The sequence below is a fragment of the Plodia interpunctella genome, chromosome 7 (assembly GCF_027563975.2).
Source record: "Plodia interpunctella isolate USDA-ARS_2022_Savannah chromosome 7, ilPloInte3.2, whole genome shotgun sequence".
Lineage (NCBI taxonomy): Eukaryota > Metazoa > Arthropoda > Insecta > Lepidoptera > Pyralidae > Plodia > Plodia interpunctella.
This window is the reverse complement of record NC_071300.1, coordinates 5,998,678-6,017,875: the sequence shown is the minus strand read 5'-3', so window position 1 is coordinate 6,017,875 and position 19,198 is coordinate 5,998,678. Positions and strand designations below refer to the sequence as shown.

At 32.4% G+C, this 19,198-nt stretch overlaps 2 protein-coding genes across 2 annotated transcripts in view; both read left to right on the top strand.

The window, feature by feature from the left end:
- The first annotated feature begins 172 nt into the window (after positions 1 to 172).
- LOC128671468 (major facilitator superfamily domain-containing protein 9-like) lies at positions 173 to 4,073 on the top strand. The gene is made up of 5 exons (XM_053747923.1): positions 173 to 408; positions 651 to 782; positions 1,337 to 1,466; positions 1,637 to 1,855; positions 2,414 to 4,073. Exons 1-5 carry the CDS (start codon positions 367 to 369, stop codon positions 3,115 to 3,117), a joined length of 1,227 nt encoding a protein of 408 aa, XP_053603898.1. The 5' UTR covers positions 173 to 366; the 3' UTR covers positions 3,118 to 4,073.
- A 285-nt stretch (positions 4,074 to 4,358) lies between these two features.
- Positions 4,359 to 19,198, top strand: part of LOC128671157 (uncharacterized protein) — a 44,045-nt gene continuing 29,205 nt past the window's right edge. Inside the window, exons 1-2 of the mRNA XM_053747406.2 lie at positions 4,359 to 4,498; positions 10,923 to 11,019. Coding sequence (XP_053603381.1) covers positions 10,929 to 11,019 — 91 coding nt within the window. The 5' untranslated portion in view covers positions 4,359 to 4,498; positions 10,923 to 10,928. The remainder of the gene's footprint in view (positions 4,499 to 10,922; positions 11,020 to 19,198) is intronic.

Sequence of the window (19,198 nt, the reverse complement as noted above, 5' to 3'; positions counted from 1 at the left end):
AAAAGAATAAATTAACTGTTAATCTTTTTTTGGAATGTTGGCGTTTTAGTCGTTATCGAAAAATTCATGCTGGCTATCAATCAATGTCACCTAGTGTCAAAGTCATTGTCAAAAATAAAATTTTTGTCTTTAACAAAATGTAAACATGTCACCTAGTGTCAAAGTCATTGTCAAAAACAAAAATTTTGAGTTCAATAAAATGTAAACAAGTTCCTACATTAGAATGAAAATAAAGAAAAAATATTTATTGAATTATAAGAAAGAAACATAAGTTTAGTTGCAATTTGCACAATACATTTTATGAATCCCTAAATACACTTAGACTCATACACAACTTCTGATCTTATAATATCTGCTGAGTCCAAGATGAGTTTTTCAATTTGTCTACTTCAAGCTGTTGCGTTTTTGGTAATTATTTTGTATTATTAACTGTGTTTGCACATTTCTCTCTCTCATCTGAGCGTTTTTCCGGTTGAGAAAGCTCAGCCATAAGGTGTCGGAGCCCAGAACCCGTTTTCTTATTTTTTCTTTTCCACTTGGCACAATCAAATAAATAAATTTACAATTTTTTTGCCGGTATAAGTATTTTTATCTTCTGTATAATACAATAATTTGGTCGCAATAAAACATCTGTAAGTTGTTATTTTCAGGATTTATTGGCAGTTGGTATTATTATACCTCTTGTACCTGGTCATGCAAGAAAGATGGGGGCTAACCATATACATGTTGGATTACTTGGTTCCATTTATGCAGGGTTCCAATTGGGTTCTGGACCACTTATTGTGAGTGTTTTATTTTTATCTTTAATAGCAGCCTATCCCGGCTTAAAATCATGAGTAAAATCATTATAAATTATAAATGAAAACCTTCCTCTTGAAATATTTTATCTGTTAAAGTAGCTCCCATCAAAATCTGTTGAGTAGTATTAATAACATGTAGTGATAGTGATGTAAAGAAGCAATAGCTACAATGTACAATTTAAGAGATATACAGGTATAACATATAGCCATATCTTTCAACATGTAACAAAGCAAGGTAGTACATCAATCAGCAAAGCATTGCATCAAAAACTAATTTACAGTGTGGGCTCCAGCATTACCAATAACTTCATGCTGTATGTATAGTACAACCACATATTCAAAGCAAAAAATGCTTTGGGATTTTATAAACAATCAATACTTTGGCATGAGCAAGTTGTATCTTTTGTGTAATTTTTTAAATCAAATTAGTAAGTGGATAAAAATAATATATGAGTATAAGTATATTATAATAAGAAGATGATTATTTATTAATAACAAGTTGACTTTGATGTTAAATTGTATTATTTTATTTTCAGGGTAGTCTAAGTGACTTAAAAGGGCGCAAAAAGATATTAGTAATGACATTATTAATTAGTAGTATAGCTTACACTTGTTTTGGCTTTGTAACTTCAGTGGCCCTGTTATTAGTTATTCGAGCTGTTTTAGGTATAAATACAAATATATAAATTATATTTTTTATATTGTTCTTATTACATACTTTTTCTTGTGATGAGATAATTTGTAATGTAGCCATATCAATCACATCAAATAAATTATTCTTGTTATTATTAATATTCATATTTCTCTTGTTGAGTGAAATCAAACTGTACTTTCAGGTATATTCAAACAAACCCAGATGCTCACAAGAGCTCTGGTTGCAGATTATGAAAGGAATGAACATAAGCAGTCATCAATTTATGGGAGAATGAACGCCATAGCTGGTGCTGGTATCACATTAGGACCCGTCATTGGTGGCCATGTTTTGGAAGACAATCCTGAGAACGGATTTCTTTTCGTCGCTATAATCGTTGGCATGATCTTTTTTTTAAATGCAGGTAATATACATATCTCAACCATAGACTATGTTCTAGTTTTTCTAACTGAACATCTTTGTTTGTTATGTTCATTGTTCCCTATTCATCTTGGACTGAGACAAAAAGTAAACAAAAAAGAAACGAGAAATTAACAAACATTTAAGTAAGCGACATGACTCCATAAAACAACAACAACAAAAAATTTAACATTAACAGAAAGTAAGAACAAAATTAACAAAGGATTAACGAGAAATAATGATTTTTTGTTCAAGGTTTGTTTACCTTTTGTCTCAGTCCAAGATGGGTTATGCTTCATCAGCATAAATTTCAAACGAAAACAGTACTTTTGAGATGAAAGATTTGCTTTGCCCTTCCTTTTCCTAACTATGTATGTGAAATTTCAAAAAGATGAGTAGATATTTATCTACTCAACTTATCTTTTTGAAATTCAAGAAGCGTGAAGAGATAACAATCAACTAAACCCATTTCGAATTTTAACAATTTGGGATATTATTATTTTGGATTGAGGCAACTTTACAATTTATATGTTGATGTTTGTTTTTTTTTTTTTTGTTTCAGGGTTGGTGTATTTTCTACTTGAAGATAAAATAAAAAGACCAAAGAAAAAACCGAAACGTGAATCCAATCAGTATTTAGTACATTCTTTGTACTGTAGCATTAAACAGTCTGCTGTTGAATTGTACAATGTAGAATGGTCCATATATTGGGATGTGTTTCTATTCAAAGCTTTAGTTGGATTTGCCATGGGCATTTACTATTCTAACTACCAACTATACCTCAAAACAGTATACGAATTGTCGCCGAAATATGTGGGCTACGTTATATCATTCCAAGGAACCATAGGTTCAATATCGAGTTTATTTATTGCCTATATAAATGGTTTTTACAAAAACGACCATGATTATAGTGTGAGAAATTTCCATATTTTTGCTTTGTTAAGTTTGTCATTAATGGGTTTGATATTGGCAAATAATGTTATTATTTATTTGATATGGTTGGTTCCTTTAGCTGTGGGTAACGCTGTAGGTAGGTTGGTTACTTTAGAAATGATTTTAAAGAGGTGTGATGGGGATCACAGGGGAACTTTAATAGGAGCCTCTAATAGTGTTCGGTCTTTGGCGGGAGTAGTCGCTCCTATGACGGCGGGCCTCATTGGAGAGTACATTGGAATAGTATATGTGATATATGCTGCCCTATTTTCAACCCTTCTAGGAGTTGTATTCAGTTTCCTAAATAGAAGATCTAGGCAGAAAGAAGATTAATCCAGCTTGCTTGTTGATTGTAAAACTAATTGTTTTTTGATAATATTACATAAACTATGAAAATAAAATTCAAGGAAAGATTTAATGAAATGTGACGACTATGGTCTGCTCAATTAGGTGTAATAAATATTCTGTTCCATTCCATGTATGTAATCCATGGGTGAAAATAAAACCAATGTTTTATATGTGTTTGTTGTTACCTAGAATTATATTTTTATTGTTGTAACAATTTTTATAAATTTTATACATATAAAGGTATATATAATTCTATGAAACTATATTTCTATAAAAATATTATAAATAGAAATGATTTGTATTTTTGTAAACTCATAAGCTCATAACTGGACCGATTTTGCTGAAGTTTGGCACAAAGATATCCTAATTCATTCATCATTAACCCGATCTTCAAAAGTAACATAAGTTTTTACGTTATATCGCGCAAAAATGTGGGCGAAGACGCAGGAGACTACTACGATTAGTAAAAATTACCACGCAGACAACAAAGAGCTAGTTTCTGGAAGGCAGTCTAAATTAACTTTCAATATTTAGTAAATTCATGTTAATTCGAACGTAGTTCTCGGCACATACGAACGAATGTAACGCTACGAAATGTAGATTTATGCTACGACTAAGGGACTAGGTGGGATAGACGAAAACGTTTAGACATGATTGTCCTCTTCATCTCTATTTTCCTTATTCTTAATTTAATCATTGCTTCTGCAGCTGTTTCAGTTTTCAAAAAAATGTATACTCTATAATATGTTGTACCGGCTTCATGGCAATACAACAAAAAGTTTCATTCAAATCCGTCCAGTAGTTCCTGAGATTAGCCTGAACAGTCAATTTAAAAAAAAATTCTTACTCTATTACTGTTTCATCATCGTCATCTTTATTTAATTATATTAAAACTATTTTTACTAAGCTTTTTTTAATTATATTAAATGCACAAACTTTTCTTTACCGTATTTTTAATTGAACCATATTTTCATATTAACGAATTTTGTATGAACTTAAAATACCGGTTTTATAGTAATCGATAGGAGGAAAACTTTGAGTGTTATATTTTTGGGATCGAGTTAATTATATTGAACATTTCTAAAAAAAAACAAATCTAATCTTCAAGATTACATTAGATAGAAGTATAGGCACGCGGTCACTGCGGCATACTTAGTACCAACAGGTCCTCTATGTTCTGTTGTGAACGAACCCATTGACGTCATAGGGTTGGCGCAGGCGTAGTGTTCAGCGTCGCCATCACTGGCTGCGATGCGGCAAGTTGAATTAAAATCTAGTAGATAGAACGCGGCACGCTCCCTCAGCGGGCACACGTTTCGCAACCCTGGAAACTTGCCACTGAAGAAACGCGGGAAATCTACACCGGGTAAGTAAATAACTACGATGAAAGTATGCTGGCATAGCAATGGGAATTTTTTTTCGGTAACCCGATTCCTACATATTTGCGGCTTTTGCCATTATTTATTTTCGATCCTGAGTACCTTTTGACGATTTTACGACTTTACGCGGTTTCCCCCGCATTTTCCATGCGCGTGCATGCTCTATGGTATGTATATTTAACCGACTTTCAAAGGGTGGGTGTTTTACAGTAAAATAACTTCATCGTATTATTTATTTGGTTTCTTTTTATTATTTATTTGGTTTCTTTTTATTATTTATTTGGTTTCTTTTTATTATTTATTCACTCGCCTTAAGAAAGTTTCATAATATCCGAAAGTATTTAAAGCTAATTTTAATTTTTTAGATTTAAAGGGTTTAAAAACGTTCGTTAACATCATCAATCTCAATCCTAATATAAGGTACCTACAATTGTTTTATGAGCTTCTTATTATTTTGTCCCATATCTTATGGGTGATCGCTGCTTCTTAGTTAGGGTAATTTTCTACCGGTAAACGGCTTTCAAACAGCTGCGTTTCTATGTTCTGGTTTATTGTACTTTTTTACTTTCTCCTTTTCAAATGTAATTGCTATGTAATTTGAAGTTTGATTCATAAAAAAGGAAAATCACTTTTTCTCTTTTCGCTCAGGTAAAAACATAATGAATTATATACTTACCTATACCTTCTTCAGGAATTGAATTCTATTCTGTGTATTGGTGAAAATGGCATGAAAATCCGTGCAGTTAGGTTTTGAGTTTATCGCGAGCACTTTGTTTTATAATATCGGATACAGATTGCAAAATATATACACAGTATGGGTATACCTATAGGTAAGTAACTTGTAAATAAGAAACTAAACATTTTATTTTTTTAAAATCACGTCATTAGTTCATTACTGTCGTAAACTTGGGATTCTTAGAAGATCATCATAAAAAGTTTACGGTTATTATTTATCAATTTTTATGGTACCTAATGGCAAAAGTTTCCTGAGCGTATTTCATCGAAAGTAGATGCTTCGTTCGCCACTTATTTCAAATATCTTAGTTGAATTTAAATGAAACTGCCAGTGCTTCAAGCAATGTGTACCTATATACATTTCTTAATTCTATATTTAAATATAGTATTATGATAATAAATAGTCACACATTTGTTTCGTGTTGGTAAGACCTTACCTCTTTACTAAGTACGTACACTTGCACTTACGTGTCCTCTGAGGGCGTCAAGATGGCAATAAAATTCAATTGTTCCCATTGTACACTAGTTAGCTGGCTTGTAGCTAGGCAATTTTGACCAATGCACTAGTCGAGCCATTTATTGTTAACGAAGTGGTACAACAACTGAATAGCATTATTATCTTTTTAAAAGCATTGTTATAATGTAAATGTATTAATTTATCAATTAAATAAATTTATTCGTAGCATGATAAGTACATTTACAGAAAATGAATATGATATTTCTATAGGTTTATTTTATATCATTAACTTATAATACACTGGCGGCCTGACCCGGCTCCGGTCGGGTAAAACCATAATAAATTTAAAGTACACCTAAACCTTCCTCAGGAATCACACAATACCTATATTGATGAAAACCGAACAAAAATCCGCTCGCTAGTCTTTAATTTATCGCGGTTATACACAGACAGGGGGATTTCTTTTAATACACTGAGTTGAGGAAAAGACTTATAGGTTTCATTTAAAGTGACTGACCATCTAATTCAGGCCATGAAGGAATTTTAGCAAATTTTTACAATAAAGCGAACAATGACCTTATAGAAAGGAAGGTTTAATCAGTGATATTGGACTGGAAATACCTATCTAGTCAAGCGTCACTTGTATTAGCAGGTAGATAGATTTCTTGTTTATAAACCGAAATAAACAAATGGTTCGTTCATTCAAATTAAATAGGCAGGTATTCATTTAATAGTATAAAATTTCTTTCTCATCTCAGCGTTTTATTGTTTTTTTCCCCAGACATAAACGTCGGAGCCCAAGGTCCGCTTTCCTACTTTTCTCTTCCATTTAATAATTGAGAAAATGATATCAATCATATCAATAGTAAAACTTTTGAGAAGCGGTAATTTACATTGTGTTGATTTGTGCACGAAATATGTAGAGTAATATGTTCCTCTGTGGTACAGCTACATAGTAACAAGCTTTGAAAGTTGGTACCTACTTTAACAAAATCTTATATTTCGTTTTATTAATCAAAAACAATTTATTAAGTATTTACTGACGTCATTGTAATTATTCAAGTGATAATGCGTACGCGGACATATTGGTAATCCATCATTTCCGAATGATTGCTCAGGCAAATAATGGGCACTTGAAAGTATGTAAAATGTTAAAATGTCAATGATTTCTAAAACATAGAACCATATAACAATACTCTTGCTATGTTTCAGTAAAGGATTCCTAAAGGGTTCCTGATTTTAATTTAGTGATATTTTTTATTATACACCTAAGTCGTTTTATCACCAATATCAACAACCAGAGCATCTCTGCTTTGGTTTTTATTTTATTTTAGAACATTGTTACAATTGCTGGACGGAGAAGAAAGGAGTATTCCATTGAAGGCAAGGTAAACAAACAATCTGTTTACGAACCCCTGTTGACTTTGAACAACTTCTTCGCCCAATCACAATTTGTTTGAATTAGGCTTATGGGAAATTACGCTTCTATCTTTAGGACCTAGACGACGAACTTCTACTGTTTGTAAAAATATAAATGGGAAAAAAATCGTACACCAAAAATCTTCCATGAAAGACTTTTGGTATAGCCTAAACGATTTTTTACCATTTATATTTTTAATAGCAGTACAATACCATCGTCTAGGGTCTAGGTCCTAAAGTTAGAAATGTAAAGATAGATTACAAATACATAAATAGCAAAAAAAACAAACTCGCCACATCTATTGAAATGTCAATAATTGAACGAAATTATTTCTTATTTATCTTGTCGGAACTAAAAACAAAAAGTTTCAATCGTAGATCGGTACTACTGTTAACTACTTGTATGTAAGTAATTTCGAAAGAGCTGATCAAAACCCTTTTCCCGATTGTGTCAACTGTACCTATGGGATTACAGGGGTTGGGAGTGTATGTCGGCACTGCGGTACGGATAATACGGACATGCTTATCATCACAGAATTTTCGTCCAAATGTCTCTAGCTAGGAGTACACTGTCGCTATTCTGCTATTTCTAGGAGTTTTAACTAGTAACCATTTAAAATCTTGACCAAGTGAAGGTTGCTTATAGCTACCAAACGAAGAGTTTTGACTGCGGTTTAAAGGTTAGAGGTGTTATCTATCTTACACAGACTGCACGTGGCACTAAGTACCTTAATAAAGTCAAAATAGGGTCTTACTTAGTACATTTCACTTAATATTGTAATCTTAATGTTGATATTGCTTTTTACGAATAAATTATCTTCCATTATAATGGTTCGATTATTTTGCCCACGCTGGCCAGGGCTTAAATTCCATTGCTACATTGTGTCGTGTCTCTCCGTTGTACTGCGTTATTTTTTTTAGGTTTGGACATTGACGTACGTTGAATACAATTTTTGCGTTATCCGACGACGAATGTCAACGGAGCACGACTAAGCAACGGGGCATGGCTTTAAATCAATTCTTACAAAAAAAATATTGTAGGTCTATTTTAAACGAGAATAAAGTATAAGCAGGGTGGAAGATTCAGAGCGGCTTACAATGCATACCTACAGTAAAGTAAATTGCAGTTACGTGCCCCGCGTTGTTTACGATCGCGACACCAGTCAAGGTTCTATGCAAAGCAGGGATTATGGCGATCTAAGTCTGGAAAGCTGTTAATGCTTATTTTAGATATCTGATGTTTGATGCAATCATACAATTTCTACTGGACGGGTTATAATAATTTATAACGCTGATTTTGTAACACCCATATAGTCTTCTACTTTCTTGAAACGTGAAATAATTTACAGATTGGAATTGAATAAGTACATAAATCCTGAGACTGAAAGTCAGTTTAATCACGTGTCAATCTTCGCAACTGCGGGGTGCATCGAACCTCCGGGACCCCGGGCGCGAACTAGGTCACCGGAGCACTCTGAATGAGGAATCGGAACAGCTTAAAATCTATAATCGTGTCCTATTTTACTTTGACTGAATTTAAACTCACGATCTGTTGCTTTAGGACGGATTATATTAATATGTAAGCTTGTTAAGATATTAAACAATTAGGCATCTCCACGATTTCGTTTCTTAGATATCGTTATGCAAAATTAATGTGCTGTATAGTTGTCGCTGATATTTTGAAATAATGTGTTTCTATAATGAACTAAATTATCCGAGTAAATTGTTATACAGCGTTCAACCATCAAAGGGTTGCAAGAAATACGTTTTTACTTTAATCTAGATATTACTTGTAGACATAAGAGAGCAGCTTATTATTAACTACAATACCTATAGTGATGTGACTATCTGTGACTTTCCTTATACACCTGAATCACCCCAAAGATGTATATTTATTTTTAAATGTGATATTAAATTGAAAGCTACAAAAAGTCCACCTATCTTCTTGAAATTTTGGATGTACCTAGTTTGAAGCATGGAGAAGGACAGGGCCTACCTTTCATCCCGGAAAATTAGCGCGTGCCAAGCCGCGGTCAAAAGCACGTTAGATATAATTGCAAATCATCTTCAACAGCCATTATTTACCTGATAACCTCCTTAGAGGATATTTTTCGACATCAGAAATATAATGACTTTTATCAAGTCCCGAACATTTCACGTGGTTGTCCGATACAATCTGGCTACCCTTGTTATACTCGTTTCTGACTTGCGGTGACATCTGACATCGAATTGTCCTCTTCGAGAAAATATCGACAGGTGGATTAGAATCGTAATTTTTGTAATAATATTAATAAATCAATAGATTGTGATAAGGTAACTTCAACGGTACCCGTACTCCAGGTACCGCTGGAGTAAAGAAGTACTGACAGATCTGGATGCCCTACAGAGAATAGGAATATTATAATATAACTCGGCAAAAAGAAATGTGAACCTTGCTGGATATAAAAGTAAACAGGTCCAAGTAATGACAGCGAAAAGTATTCTTTTTAAAACGAAGTATGTTTTTATAATGCAGTCTGCATTAAAACAGAAAACTATTTTATTTTGTATATGAAAAACAGCGAATGTGAATGTTTGATGGACGTTGTTGTAATAATGTATTTATTAATATTTTTTTCATTGTCTGCGTAGGCAGGTGTCGTATAAATAAAGCATCTATGAATCACTCACATGAAGGAAAGTACGATTTACGATACGCGTGTTCGCGGCCCTCTACTAAAGCCGGGCCTTAACATACACTCTCGATAATTATATTTCTTTTATTTCTCGGTGTACAGTGTACTATTGTGTGTTGAATTTGCGGTATTTGTCCGTACGAGTAATCCTTAAAAGGGGTAATTATAATTATTTTCGAAGTTTGCGTTCAACTACGGTTTTTCTTTATGTTGTTTTAAAATAAATTTTGAACATTCAGAAACTTTCTGACATCTACAACCGTGCTTCAAGAAAGGCAGTAGCAAAACATTAATATAGTTATAAATCCAATTAGGTACCTCACAGATCAAAGTGCAATTTGAGAGACAAAGACGGAGATTTTGTTCAATCAATATTTCTTACAATCACACTTCTAAGACTTCAGTGACCGCGTAAGTAAAGTAGTTGTTAATGTAACTACTTTATTTTCCCTTTTCTAAGTTTTTCTTGATTTATGTAAGCATTTTAGGCGTACCTAAATGCTTCAATAGAAATCTTAACATTAGGTAGTATAGCTAGTCTAACTAGCTATACTAAGGTCTATTTCTATTTGTTGCATACACTGCATACATCTTACTGAATAACTACTTCAATTATATTAACGGGATTTAGCACGAACCTTTTTTATTTAATATAATTTATGTAGTTATGTGTTCGATGCGCGAAAGTTTAAGAAACACTATCTTACTTAATATTATGAAAAATTTTATCAAAGCAACCACAAGTTTTATCTAGATAGTTTTCGTGTTGAGAACCGTATTGTAAATGGATTATGGAACTTCAGTCTGTTTATAAAGTGTAGAAAACGGATTTTGAACGAATTAGATTATTTGTCATTGTATATATTGTAATAGAATGGTAAAGATTGGTTGATAAGCAGTGTTGCCCAGCTCCCTCATTTAATCTCTATTTTTTACAGATTATACACTTCGATTTCGTTTTGCTGCAAAACACTTTAGGAAAACTTTGAGTTCAATTTGGAATTGCATTGTTTTAATTTACAGAGGTTTTAAAGCCTTGCGAATTAAGATCACATACATGTCTTAATAGCACTGAGGAAGGGGTCAGATAAATTAGATAAAACGTAGATTTTTTTTCTTCAACAGATCAAGATGGTGGCCTCCATGTTGCAGAATAAGGCGGCTTTTTTAATCATTATTGGCTTATCGCACGTCTTGGCAGCGCCCGTTGCTCAAAATGCAGGTAAGCTAATCTAATTAATCTGCTTTCTGAACCGAGAAGGAAAAAAATACTTGGTTACTTTATACTTACTTATAATAAACTTTTAGGCGTTTTGTAATTAATATTGTCGATACCAAATTTTTCGATTGAACGATTGCCAAATATAACCCTATAGATACCACAGTAGGTACCTACTCATCCTTGAGTGTATTTGTTAATTTGGAGTAAAAAATATTTTACAATAATAAATCCGAAGACGTACTTATATAGCGAATGCATATATATGTCTTATATATAACTTCAGCTTCGCACGGGTGCAATAATAAACCTTCTTGCATTCCTTAATTATTTAAAAAACCTACATCAAAATCAGTAGCGTAGTTTTATATATATAATGTAAGCCTACAAAGGGACATATTGACAGCGCAAAGCGACTTTGTTTTATACTATATCATTTAATGATAATGATTGAGGTAGTACTTACGTATTTTTCTGGGAAGGAGCTATAAAAGCCCTCGTGACAGGAATCGAAAATAAACACAAAAGTGAATTACGACGGGAATTACGTTAGAAGCTGAGGTTTCCCTGAGGATCATGCTGGAATCGCGTATGTAACTTATTTATATGTCAAGACTGACTGGAGTTGTTTGGGGCAGCACTTATCCGTTGTTTGACTTGATGTCCGCTCCTAATTTTATTCCCCATCTTGATGGTTATCTAACGCTTTGTTGTACGTGGAAAAAGTTTACTTATTTCAGAGTGGTGGCTGTTGAATCCTACTAGATAATGAGGAAACCTGCGCTCTAATTTATGATTTTATCAGTAAGGTAGTGAAATGGAGAAGGCAATGACTATACACTCTAGAAAATCGTTGCGTACATGTAGGCATTAAAGGAAAATTTAAGCTTTTGATGCTATTCACGCGAAAAGAAAAAATAAACATCAGCATATACATTATTAACGTTAAGTAACTTACTTATCTTAATAAAATTTATAAACACGAACCGCAATATTACTTGGAAAGTGGAAAAATTGCAGCGTTGAAAATGCATTCCTGAACATGACAACAGTCCCAAGAGACGCGTGTAATGTACTGCTCTAATGTACGGGGAATTGTTCTGGGAAAGATTGACATCGGCGGAAAATATAGGGCTCAATATTTTTGAGTTGAATAAAATATTATAAACATAATTAATCTACTTACATAATGAATATATATCCTCTAAAAACATGAAAATAATCTCTCAGCTTGCTTGGAAACAAAATGATAGTCTTTACAAATTTTAAAGTCAAGAGAAATCTGTACGCGCGAAAGAAAATGAAGCTGAAAACTTTAAAGTCAAACTAAAACCATATTTTTAAACATTTAAAAAAAATATATCATAAACAACTTCAATTTTTGGAAAGGATTATAAAATCGAATACCCAACTTATTTTTTGAAGTTGTAAGAAAAAGTTTATGATGTAATCATAACATCATATAATAGCTTAATAAAATGAAAACGTGATGGAAATATAAAATAATTTTCAATTAGGTTAACTGGTCCCGAGTGGACCATTCCATACAGCCGTCGCCACGACATCAAAAATATATTGAGCCTTTAAACTGTGGGTAATACCTCATAAATGTCGCTACCAGCTCACGCAGATGTGATTATATGACAATAATATTATAAAACTGATGAATTTTCAATGTCAAGAGCAAACGGAAGTGCAAAAAAGCGGAAAATGAGACTGCGTCACCGAAAGTTGCGTAAACCGGCGTAATCCAATATTGCCGAGGATTTTTGAAGCTGCTTATACCATATAGCGTCCTACTACGGATTTACTTGGCTATGAAGTTATTAAGTTAAGATCTAATTTCTGAATAAATGTTTTGACTTTGACTGGTAAGTACGTAAATTCTTCATTTCTTCATAGGTACTTACTCATTACTTTAGCTAAATTAATTGGAAACTAACTTGACTGAATTGTATCTGCGTTTCATGGAAATTCACAAACAATTTACGGGTAATTTCGTTTTGAGACGAATTTAGAAAGGTCGGCGAACTTGAGGGATGAAAAAATAATGTGGATATAGAACTCAAATAAGCAATTGGAAATTATTTGATAAAGTGAGAAAGATTTTTGATCATTCTTATTTGTCCATTATTATTTGACGCGTGGGGTCTGACTGACGGGGGTACATAGATACCAGTTCTACTTTAAACCTTTATATTTATTGTATGTACTTATACCTGTGTAATTTTTGAGATCAAATATTTTCCCTTGCTAGCATAAGTCATGATACTTTCTTTCATAAAGAACAGATTATATAAATCTGTGGAGAACATTGTATTTAGATAATTTAACGCTTGTTTTTACTACCTATGTGTTATCCAAAAAAATAAGATCTAATTATATTTTTTCTATTACTTTCGGCGAATCGCTCAATTTGATTTCCACCTTAGGCTTTAGTTTAACCTTGTAAATCTTAATATGATTTTGCAGGAGGGATAATTTAGGAGAATATTTAATAGGTTATTTTATTTCAGTTTTCATCTCACTTTTTATGCAATACTAAAACGAAGCTTCTATTTATAGTGAGTTTAATTTTGTTGGAAATTCAATATTGGTTTGATGATTTTGTTCTTTTGAAAATTAACACGGAGAGGGTTAAACAGCTCAAACTAAGTTTAGGATCGTTATAGAATGTTTAATTACGACTGACTCTGGTCAAGGTTAACACTTATTGCACTAATTGCTACAAGCAAGTACTTGAAGTTAATTTGAACTGTACTTATTACTTTGCTTACTACATGTCGAATGTTCAGAACGACCTACAAAAAATATCAAAAGTGCCAGAAAAAGCTGACTATCTCTGTTCTTATTGCCTGTTGAACCGATAAATAACCGTGTAGGTGGTACCGGATCCAATTGAAATGTGCTCATCAATCACTCGACTACTCACATGTATTCCTTCCACGGAGTTCCACGTCTTTACTTACCTATAAATATACACATATTCCACGACATTGGGTAAATTAAGATTAATCTGGCAAATTTTGTATTGAGATTCCTCAAGCACTTTGTATATTGGCATAACGCGATTCGATTGCGGCTGTCGGCATGTTGTATTCTCGATCGAATATCTTCGTATATCGAATTGAGGAATTTGGATCGTACTATTGTTTATTGTTTTAACTTAAATATATAGGCGATGTTGAACAGATGGAAGAAAAATGAAAATGAAGTTACATAGTTAATAAATGAAGTATATATAGTAGATTTTAAACTAAACTTAAACTAATTAACTTAAAACAATTATAAGTAAAGAACAACTTACTTAAACTTACTTAAAATTAAAACTTGTTTCTTATATATCATAAAACAGAGTTCTCTGCCGCGTCTGTCTGTCCGCGATAAACTCAAAAACTACAAAACTACTGCTCGGGCTTTCATGTGGTTTTCACCAACAGATAGTGGAAGCCTAAACCTAAGGAAGGTTCAGTTGTTTTTTTTTATGTTTTTACCCAAGTGAAACCGCAACGCTAGAGCATATTATTATAGACAGAACCTCTCAAAAACTCGTTTAAAGTTTTCGACAAAACATGAAGCAAGGAAATTTTACGAGTACATGCGGCTTCGCTAGATCGGAGCCCTTGTGATTAACCAACCCCTTCATAATTACTTGTTCGCCTTGAATGAACTTGAATTCCAAGAAAACCGAACGTCATAATGAGTATCTCCTTGATATATGGAGTAATAATAGTCGTTATTAAACACAGTTTGCCAAACCTTAAATTCACTCAGATATATGATTCAAATATTAATGTACAAACTTAGGTACATAGACTTTATGGAGCAGAGTTGAGAGAAAACGTGTTGAAGAGAGTAACGTCTCCAGAGATTGTTATAACAAAAATAAACTCACAGAATTAACGATGTATAACTTGCTCTTATATCAATCACATTGCGTAAAAAAATCCCATAATGAGATACTAAAGGTCTAAATACTCTTGAAAATATACAAATACTTTTCAGAAAGAAAGCATTCTGTGGTTATTATTTATTTGCATACCTAAATGAAATAAAAGCATTTTAACGTCTATATTCTTATATTTTATTCTATTAGAATAAAATAAAAGAAACTTTTACTTTTCTTCGTGATAAAGTAGAAAGTTTAATTCGCGGTCATTTTGTTTGAAAACTCATAAATAAAATTATGTGTTTACTGGTCCGGGGAATGTATGCAAATGTTATTATCGAAGTTGGCTCTTACATTTACACCATTTCAAGGTATAGTTACACCTTAATAAATAGGGGTTAGCTTACAATGTTTGTATGGCAATACTTTAACATACAAAAATAAACATTTAATGTAATAATTTTCAAATGTCTCAATTTTGGTGCAGATACAAATCCCATTTCGGGAAATTATAACTTAGTCCTTCCTCATGTTACCCTAGGAACCTAGTGTATAGTGTATACAAAAGTTGATTTTAACATTTACAATCATATAAGAGATTTTGTTACCTAAATAAATAAATTTGAATGTACAAACACAGAGTTTGTATGAACGGCTTAAATAATTGCACTGATGTTAGGAAACAATAGTTGTGTAACACAATGTAGCAATGTTGCCTGACAACCTGTTGCATAAGCCCCTTAACTCTGATCTCTACAACATATTTCGTTAATAATTACTGATCGGAATCTAATCTAAGGCTTACTGGAATGTGATAAATACAATTTTATTAACAGGTCAATAGTTATAGATTAGGTTAATAAAAAAATAGATAAAACCATGGCGGTTGTACAAGGGACTTTTTAAATCGTATGTAATACAGAGAATAGATTTCTTTACAACTTTAGTGATGTAATTTAATCACTTTACAATAGAGAACATAAAATTTATGGTAGCGTTTATATTTATATTTTTGAAATATATTTTACTAGCTTCGCGGCGGGAATTTCGGGATAAAAAGTACCCTATGTGTTATTCCAGGTTATATTGTACCCGTGTACCAAATTTCATAAGAATCCGTTCAGTATATTTCGCGAGAAAGAGTAACAAATATATACACTTACATCACTCACAAACTTTCGCATTTATAATATTAGTTGGATAGAATTAAACGAGTCAACTGTCACTAGGTGTCACAAAACAAAAAGGGTGGTAGAACAAAGGATGCTTGTATAAACGAATAAATATTTTACTAAGCTTACCTAATCTGTAGTTGGTTAAAAATACTAAATAGTACTTGCCGACTAAAAGTAGTCAATATGTATTTATTGCTTTACAGAATGTCTATACAGAGCATAGTCCATTTTTGTAACAATTTTTCGTATAAAATTACTCACGCCTATAGAAACGATAAAAGAAAATGGAAACATTTATGAGTTAAGCTCATGAACGGTATTCTGCGAAAAAATGTACACGATTTTTCGTAGGCGCGTGGATAAATTTACCGAAACATTTCTGGTATTATGTGACTGATAGAAATATTTAGTATTATTATTAGCTTAACTGTAGTCAAATCTTGAAGTCAATTGTACATATTTCATAGAATCATGGTGAATTGAGCCACAGTGTCGTCAAATTAATCGACTTTACATACAAATGCATTTTACCTTATTTTGCGTTTCGTCACCACATATTATCCAACTGCTTGAATGTAAAAAATGAAGTGATTAAAATGTTAGGTAACTTACAGAAACTTTGAGAGTCGTGATTAAATTTTAGTTTATACGGCTTCATGTTTGCTTGCGAGATCCGCAAAGCGTTGAAATATTTTATAATTTACCACTGAAAGCAGAAAGGCAGAATTTTCTTAATTTTGTATTTACTTGTAATTTTTTTTTTCTATGAAATAAAATCTGATGTGAGAAACATATTATTATATTTACATTACACAGTTGTGAAATCTATACATATAATAACATAGGAGGGTTTCTTCTCATTCGGATTTGAGGTATTTTATAAATTTTCACAAGTTTTATAAGATTGAATTTAGTCAAGTTCCATAAATCTGCATAAAGCTGTATAATAAACGGCACAGACTAGATTTATGGTCGAAAGAATATTTGTTCTAGATTGCAAAGAGAAATTTTTTGGTCTAGACTGGAATTTACATGAATTAAACGTTTATGAATATAAATAAGTAATTAAATGTTTGTAAAAAATTCATCTATTTAGGATAGTTCAGCTTGGCGATGGTAGCTCAAATATGAATAATGCTTGGTCACTAAAACCTCATTGAAATTCCGCCTTCCGTATAAAAAGCCGCTAACAACCATTTATTTTATCACCACGCAAAAAAAAAAAATTACACTTTCATTTCTTAATCTATTTTACATGTCTAAGAATTTCTCATTTCATACAATATCACGGAACACTAGCATCTAATTCGTCAATTAGCTCGTTATTCAGTTCAACAACGCGCCAGTTGAAAACCTTTGAATAATACGTATTCAAGGTATTAAATAAGATAGATCACGTATTGGGGAGATATATCCCATTACAGTGTATCAACATAAATTTGTGAGAGGGAAGGGTAACATAAGAATGCGTACACAAGTAATATCACGATGAGTTTGCCGGCGGCGACGTCAAATCTTGAAAAATATTTGCTTTGTACCATTTATATCCATAGTCAGTGCCTATTGGATTTATCTAGTTATTTTTAGAAGTCCGCCAGAAAGTTATATTCTCGTCCTTTATGTAAATGATCCCTACAAGTGAAAAGGGACGCCGAATGCTATCGTTTGGATAAAGTTTCGTCAAGTAATAACTTCTCGACGGCGGTGTCATCGTTAAGTTTTGAATTAATTGTATGAATGGAATCGAAAGTTGTAAGAATATAGACATTACTACAGTTGATATAAAATGATTGGTTACACGAATTTACGGATAAAGACGCGGCACTACTGTATCAATATTAAAAAACTAATATACCTTCTTAAACCAAGTTAATTTATTACAATCCATAAGTAATTTTAAATTTCATTAGAGTAACAATTATGACTTCACTACCTACATCGTTCGAAAATACACAGATGAGAGACAGATCGTTGGAAAATAAATACTTCTAATTTCCCATTGATCTATATTGCGTTAGTATCTACATAATATCTCGATGTAATTTCCTTACGAAATTCCGACATAAAATTATTTTATAATTTTGCCCGTGAAACCGAAATTGTTTTATTTGCATAAAATATGAGAGGAGTGTTAAAAGGACTCTTAACTTGATTGACTTTGAAACCTTAATTTCATGTTACGTTTTTGTATTTGTTTTCGTTTTTTTATACAGACATGTGTTTATTTCTCAGAATTTACGAGTAGAAGACCAATAACAATGATGACGATATAATACATTTACAACGAGCGTACAACTTCATTCAATAAACTGTAACCAAATCATGAATTGTAACCTATTAGTTAACGAAGTTCAAGATCATTAAACGAGCTATTTTCTCTATATAAAACTCCTATCTCCGTTTTCGAGAAACAAATTAAACGCAAATGTGTATAAATATGCAAGAATTGCTCGTGGACATCGTGGTTTCCAAGTAATGCAATCTATGATGTGAAGTCAGCACGTGTTGGGTTCGTTTCAAATTTCCACAGTAGCGTCCTTGTTTTAAAGGTCATTGGGTGTTAAAGGGCTACAAACATTAATTACTTATTCATACTGGCCACTCGGGACTCGGAATGGTTTGCAAAAGGGACGTAACCTATACCTACTGTTCCTTTTTTAAATATTTACACAAACCAGACATACTTCACCAAAATACGTTCAACTATGGATTGTCTTTTTTTCAATATCACTTATTAAATCTGATAGGACTAAGGTTTTGTTGTTTAATGCTTTGATTGGTATGTAAATAAATAACAAGTACTAGAACTATCTAGAGCGCGGTTAAATGGATTTGTACCCTCGATTATACTATTTAATTGGTCTGTGAAATATTCCTTTGTGTTTTCAAGTTAACGTAAATTGGTTTCTGTAAGTCACATGGACTACATACAGACTAATAAATTAATATTTTATTGAAAATCCTGTGGTTTTAGTCACAAATATTCTACCAAATTTCAAAAAAGCCGTATAGTAGTGTATGCGTAAGTTATGTGTTTGTATCAGACACGTCTCACATACGCCTCAAATTACACATTTTAAAAACTATTATTATTATGTTCCCAAAACACACCTGACAG